This window comes from Lygodium microphyllum, chromosome 6, assembly GCF_053477565.2.
Source record: "Lygodium microphyllum isolate KBCC chromosome 6, Lygodium_microphyllum_v1.1.10, whole genome shotgun sequence".
NCBI classification, from domain to species: domain Eukaryota; kingdom Viridiplantae; phylum Streptophyta; class Polypodiopsida; order Schizaeales; family Lygodiaceae; genus Lygodium; species Lygodium microphyllum.
Genome location: NC_141140.1, coordinates 125,389,641 through 125,396,327, shown reverse-complemented (window position 1 = coordinate 125,396,327; position 6,687 = coordinate 125,389,641). Strand labels below are relative to the sequence as shown.

The 6,687-nt window shown below is 45.5% G+C and overlaps 1 protein-coding gene across 3 annotated transcripts; it reads left to right on the top strand.

Moving 5' to 3' along the window:
* The first annotated feature begins 688 nt into the window (after positions 1-688).
* Positions 689-4,792, top strand: LOC148035087 (glucan endo-1,3-beta-glucosidase 13-like). 3 transcript variants are annotated; one of them, XM_087680037.1, is made up of 4 exons: positions 689-936; positions 2,198-3,469; positions 3,591-3,618; positions 4,155-4,789. In XM_087680037.1, exons 1-4 carry the CDS (start codon positions 861-863, stop codon positions 4,285-4,287), a joined length of 1,509 nt encoding a protein of 502 aa, XP_087536163.1. In that variant the 5' UTR covers positions 689-860; the 3' UTR covers positions 4,288-4,789. The 3 variants fall into 3 exon arrangements, with proteins under 3 accessions (XP_087536163.1, XP_087536164.1, XP_087536165.1); XM_087680038.1 differs by lacking the exon at positions 689-936 and adding an exon at positions 982-1,626 and having other exon boundaries at positions 4,155-4,792; XM_087680039.1 differs by lacking the exon at positions 689-936 and adding an exon at positions 1,722-1,785 and having other exon boundaries at positions 4,155-4,790.
* The last annotated feature ends 1,895 nt before the right edge of the window (positions 4,793-6,687 follow it).

Genomic DNA, 6,687 nt, shown 5'->3' with positions numbered 1-6,687 from the left:
ATCCAAAAGATTGGTCTTTGTGCTCATGACCAACCAAGGCTAGCATTAGATCAATAGTGCTCCTCCTTTGCTAAAGATGCAAAGGCTTTCTAGCTATGAGTATAAAATGGAATTTTTCTTTGTTACTCATTTAGGAAGTGGCCTCGGCCTCGCTTACAGGAACAACAAAGCAAGGCATTGTGGTCAAGAAACATCATCATTCAAGAGCTCTTCTCTTCTCCTTTCTAAGCCTCATCAATTGTTGTAGGCACGAGGTGAGTTACTTCGTTAGTACGGAGTCAAGGCAAAAAAAAAAAAAAACACTTCTATAGGGAAAAGACCATGGGAATGATGGGCTTTGTGAGAATGGGGGGCTGCCCTTAGAGCCACCAAGCGAACTCCATATATCAAAGGGCATGGAATTGTTTATTGAAGAGGTTTGATGCAAGAGACCTTCACCCACTATTGAGTTGACTGTCGAATGCCAAGAGTGTTGGGCTAACGCCAAAATTTTCAGTACAAATGTATGTGCGTTTAAATTGGAGGAGATCCATCGGGTGAACACTCGCTGGTGAGGACCGTTTTAGGGGTTAATTACCACACAGCTCTCTCTCTCTCTCTCTCCCCCCTCAATTGCAGCCAGCCAGCCAGCCTGCCTGGGCCTCTCTCTCTCTCTCTTTCTCTCTCTCTCTCTCTCTGCTGTGCAGTGTGTCCCCCGTGCTTGGCTGTCTGTACTATAACGATCAGGCTAGGCTAAGTATCCGTTTGAAGCTTTCCCTTGCAACCAATATGTGCGTGCGTGTGTACTGAGGGTTACCTTCCCCCAAATCCGCACCTCGTGCAGTGACTGCGGCTTCTCAATATCGCTCCTCGCCGCGGCTATGGCTACTTCTCCCTTAGCTGTCTTTGGGGTCTTACCCGTCGTCTCCTTCTTCGTTTTCACTCTGTTCTCACCAGGTGACAGACTCTCTCTCTCTCTCTCTCTCTGTCCGTGTCCGTTTCCGTGTATGTGTGGCAACGCCTTGGAAACGCCAGCAACGTTATGGGTTCTTAGTCGTTCTGTTGAATATCTCAGTGGCCATGAATATGTGGGAGGGATTCCGGCAGATGGCTTTACTGCAAGTGGCTTATTTGTCTCGCTGTCAATCGCATATCATTGTAAATTGAACAATGTTACCAAGCATAAGCCTTCTAAGTTATTCATATTTGAACTTTTGACGGGTTTAGACATAATTGTTAGAACAGAGTTACTACAAGCTGAGTGGTGAGCCCTACTGTATACTGATGAGGAAAGAGTGATTGGTGAGGCGAGGTGGCAAGAGAAAATTCCTCACTACGGTGGAATTGCGAGCCCCTCTATATGACAAAAGAGGCTCTCTTCTCTTGTGAGCTTCTGCTCGGGGGAGCACAGCACTTCTAGCTAGGTGAGGTTGGGTGCTCGCGGGGCTGCCGGTATGGGTGCTCGAGAGAGACCACATTCATAGCTGGGTGTTGTTGGGGACGGGGTTCCGTCAGCCCCCAACCCAGGCTGGCTGCCTCCCACCCCCTCCTACACCTAGCCATGTATGTGATCCCTCCCTTATAGAAAGAAGCTCATGATGTTGTGGCAATTCACAAAGCGGGAATTTGTTCAAAACTTCTTGAATGGTATGCACCATCATCAAAGCTTAGAGCACCGTGACTACTCTTCTTGTCAAATGTTTTTCTTAATATGGTCTGAATATGTGAAATACGCTGTGCAGTCATATAGTCATATAGCGTTCAACATTATGAGTTTCTACTCGGGTGATTAAAACTTCTCGAACGGTATGCATCATCATCAAAGCTTAGAGAACCGTGACTACTCTTCTTGTTGAATGGTTTTCTTAATTTTTTCTGCATGCGTGAAATATGCTGTGCAGTCATATAGTCATATGGCGTTCTGCCCGGGAGGCACCACGGTCCACATCCCTAGCTAGGTGGGGTTTGGTGCAGGGGGTTGCTGGCACCCAGCCCGGGCTGGCAGCCCGCTGCCCCCACCGCACCTAGCTAGGTACGCGGTCCCTCCCGATGCCCCCACCGCACCCAGCTAGGCATGCGGCCCCTCCCTTGCAGAAGCTCGTAATGTTGTCCTAATTCACCATGTAGGAGTTATATTGGGAACTTGCGTAAAACTTCTTGTGTACAAATGCCTTATTTTGTTGGGGGCTGGTCTGAATGTGTGGAATTCGCTATGCAGTGGTGGTCGAGGCCGGGAGTATTGGCTTCTGTTATGGACGAAATGGGGACAACCTTCCAGCTCCACAGAAAGTGGCCCAGTTTCTTGCAGGCATGTCAATCAGCAAGGTCAGAATCTATGACTACAATGCTTCTGTCATTCAGGCCTTTGCTGACACTAAGATCGAGCTCATCATCACCATCCCCAACGAAGAGCTGCCAAACTTCCAAACAGAGCAACAAGCGGACGCATGGGTAAATAATGACCTTGCACAGCTCCTCCAATCCACTAAAATTACCGTGATTACAGTTGGAGTAGAAGTGATTAACCTGACCCCTGACTACGCCTCTTTGGTTCTGCCTGCCATGGTGAATATCCACACTGGACTCACCAAGGCCAATTTAGCCAGCCAAATCAAAGTCTCAACTGCCCATTCGATGGGCATTTTAAAATCCTCCTTCCCTCCTTCATCCGGGGCGTTCAATGATAGCCTGGCAACCTCTCATGTCAAGCCGATAGTTGATTATCTCAAGGCCATTGGCTCGTTTTTTATGGTGAATGCCTATCCATATCATGCTTATGCGGCTGAAGCTGATCAGGTTGCCTTGGATTATGCATTGTTTGAGCCCAAGGACCTAGTAGTTGACCCTAAAACCAACTTATCTTACTCGAGTATGCTTATGGCACAAGTAGATGCAGTATACTTTGCCTTGGAGGCCTTGGGCCATGGAGAGTTGAGTGTCATGGTCAGTGAATCTGGCTGGCCAACAAAAGGCGATTCGGACGAGAAGGCTGCAAGCGTGCAGAATGCAGCTACATACAACAACAATCTCTTGATGTTAGTGCTGAATAATACTGGCACGCCTCACAAGCCTGGGCAGCCCTTGAATGCATACATCTTCTCCCTATTTGATGAGAACAAGAAGCATGGGAAAGAGTCAGAGAGGCACTGGGGAGTGTTTGATATTGATGAGAACAGCCTGTATTATCTGGGTTTGAACAACAGCCAGAGTGGGAGTACTGGGGCACCTCAGAGCTTCAATGGCACAGGGGCCACTTGGTGTGTGGCGCTGCCGAGTGCAAGCAATGAGTCTCTCGAAGCTGGCTTGAATTATGCTTGTGGGCAGGGCAATGCAGACTGTGGGCCAATCCAACAAGGTCAGGCCTGCTTCAACCCCAACACTTTTGTTAGCCATGCCTCGTATGCCTACAACAGCTACTACCAGAGGAGCGGAGATAACACCGGAGCTTGTGATTTCAAAGGCACTGCTATGATCACCACCACCGACCCAAGTAAGCATCAATTGATATTGCCTTTAATTAATCTTCCTATTAGTGCTCCTTCCACCACGGTTTTGGGCCTTGGCTTGTTGTTGTGCTCTAACATTTGCAAATTGACGGTCTGTGTTTTCAGGTTATGGTTCCTGCATCTTTCCCACAGAGTAAGTTAGCCGGCTGCTGTTGTTTCTGTTCTCTTGCTTCACAAGACCTTTTTGACAAATTTCCACTATAATTTCCACATTGTGAAGTGAGGAGCTTCTGCAGGGAGGGACTGCATACATAGGTAGGTGCAGTTGGGGGCAGGGGGTTGGGGCCGGCAGCAAGCCCCCTGCCCCCAACCGCAATTAGCTAGGGATGTGGTGCCTCCCAAGTACAAGCTCGAGTTGAGCACTATACGGGAAAACATGATAAAAGAGCTGATCATATACCTAATTAGGCGGGCGTGGTTATCGCACTTGGGGTTTGGGGCTGGCTGCTCCCAAACTACACCTAGCTAGGTATGGGCTGCCTCCCCAGCAAAACCTCACGATGGTGAACAGTTTAAGCATGAACATGGGAAAATGTAGTAGAAGGTTGAACATGGGAAAATGTTAAAAACTTCTTGTAGGCTATCAGTAGATAGCAGCAGCTACATAAATACGTGATCAAGGCTAATCCCACTAACGTATGTACACGTTTTGTCTTGTGAAAATTGCAGTGCTGTGTCGTCCTCAGGCAGTCTACAGTGCTGTGGGAATACTTCTGCAGGACGGAGAATCGAGCCTACATGGACGACGTTCGTGCTTATGATCATTATTATGCTCCGCTTGATAGTGCCACTTTGCCTATAACGGAGACCACAGACAGACAGAGATCTCTCCCGGCTTCCTCTCTCCCTCTTCCTCCCGCCGACCTTTCTCTGATCTGTCTGTCCGTCCCGTCTCTTCGGTAGCAGTAGTAATAGGGAGGGACATTCACGATGTATTGTATACTGTCGATGTATTAGTGTAAGCGCTGCCAATCTTGAAGTAAGATTGTAGTTGCAGTACACAATTTTGTATACTCTTCGGATAGAATAGAATCTTAGCACATTGCACGCAGTTTTCCCGCTTCCGTAAGTTGAAGAGTGTAATTTTACGTGACAACCCTTTGTAGAGGAGATCATAATTGGTACTACCTGCCCTAATAACTGAGGGCTTGTCTCATGACACACCATATACCAAATGATCTCGGTGAACTGAACAGCTGGACGTGCCACAAGAAAACATTTTCGGCTGTGGCAACTTGTGCATTATGCATATTATCGAATGAATGCCTTGAAGAAGTGTTTTTCTTCGCTTGCTCGTGGCAAAAAGTGGAGTTTTTCTTCGCCTGCTCGTGGCAAACCTTTTCATGTGATTTGTCAAATAACCATCGATTCAGCCAAAATCCATGTGTGCTAGAAGAAAACTAGTCATGGGCCAAAAGCTGATTGCTTGGATTTACCAATCAAATGCAAGCAGACTATTTATAATGGGGGAGAAGCCGATCGTTTGGATCCACCAATCAAACGCATTCTACGGTTGCTTATCCACCAATCAAACGCATTCTACGGTCGCTTACTAGCTTAAAAAGTTGAAGGATAACATCCCAAACAGCCACCTGAAAAAGTGTGCTACTAATGACTTGAAACAGGAAAGCTCCTTACAAAAGCACGTGCCTAGTCCCAAACAGTCACTTGAAAAAGTGTGCTATTAATGTCTTAAAACAAGAAAGCTCCTTACAAAAGCACGTGTTTGGGAATTTGAATTGATATTTTATAAGTAAAATTAAAATTAGATTTTTGTGATAAGGGAATGTTTATTCTCGTGCAACTTTGAGTAGGCTTACATAGAAGGGCTCAACTTTAAAAGCAACTTCTTTCACCAACTTGAGCTAGATTTGTAGGCAAGTCCATGCATGTTGGGTATTGGAGTAGGTAAATGTTCAGAAAAATATATGGGGAGGAGGCATGGAGTGGTATGGAGCTGGACTATGCTATTGGCGCACTCAATTTGGAGAGAGAAGTTGCTTATCAATGAGATTTCATGTGTGTAGATTGTTGTAATTTGTAAGGTTTCCTTTAAAGCGCTGTTTGGCACTCTTTTCAGTTGTTTGTCAATGAAAGAAAGCATGTATGAGTTGTAATTCGTAAGGTTTCCTTCAAAGCCACATTTGGTAATCTCTTTAGTGCATAATGTAATATTTGTTCTCATGCAACTTTGAGAAGGCTTACATAGAAGACGTTGAATTGAACTTCTTCACCAACTTGACTCAAAAAGTGACTTGGAAAAGATTTATGGAAATATTGCTAGTTCAAAGCTACCTTTTAAGGCAAAGCATTTATGCTATAATATAGATTAATGGGGTGCAAGTTTTTTGTGGCATTGCTCAGCTCACCGATTGACAAGGAGATTGGGTGTTGGGTTGCACTTTGGGAGATAGAGGAAATGCGGGCTTGCCATGCATGGCCGTTGCCATACAAGTGCCCTGTGTGCATCAATCTCATTCATTGGTCTCCCAACATGTCTCGGTGATGAGGTTGCATCCATTACATGTGCTATTTGGTAGAGTTATTTATGTGCCATTCCAATGCTTCAATGTTTGGGATTCTCAAGCTTGAGAATCATGTGGGATCGTAGACACGAACCTCTAGAGTATTTTGAGGCTTTTGACTAATGACTAACAAGGTTTTGAAGTGGTTGTGTGTATGCTTCAGGAGCTTCCTAGATTTCTATTAAATATGGAAACAACGTGGCCATTTTGCCAAGGATTGCCTACAAAAGGATGCACAAGATAGCAAGGAACCCTTTGAAGTGCTTAAGGAAATTGTTGTGTGCCTTTCTAGGTTGGGCCAAACCCTCCTTGCATAGACAAGGCCTAACAAGAAGATTAAGAAGAAAGAGATTGAGCCACGGCTAAAACCCTATCCAACCATCAAAGGATGTCAAAGGTAGAGACAGAATATGTGGACCTAAGATTGCATGGTAATAAATTAAAAGGGGAGAAGCACACTAAAATATGCCTAAAATAGCTTGCTCGTCATCCTTTGGTAGACGACAACTATTATGCATGTTTGGGGGATAAAGTTGAGCTCATGGAAGACCCCTTCTATTGAAATGACCTATGGACCTAAGATTGCATGGTAATAAATTAAAAGGGGAGAAGCACACTAAAATATGCCTAAAATAGCTTGCTCGTCATCCTTTGGTAGACGGCAACTATTATGCATG

What these genes read in the sequence shown, in the direction of transcription:
- LOC148035087 (XM_087680037.1), top strand. Translation starts at nt 861, where the DNA reads ATGGCTACTTCTCCCTTAGCTGTCTTTGGGGTCTTACCCGTCGTCTCC. An exon ending in TTTCACTCTGTTCTCACCAG is followed by an intron (nt 937 to 2,197) that starts GTGACAGACTCT and finishes TTCGCTATGCAG; the next exon opens with TGGTGGTCGAGGCCGGGAGT. An exon ending in TCCTGCATCTTTCCCACAGA is followed by an intron (nt 3,619 to 4,154) that starts GTAAGTTAGCCG and finishes TGAAAATTGCAG; the next exon opens with TGCTGTGTCGTCCTCAGGCA.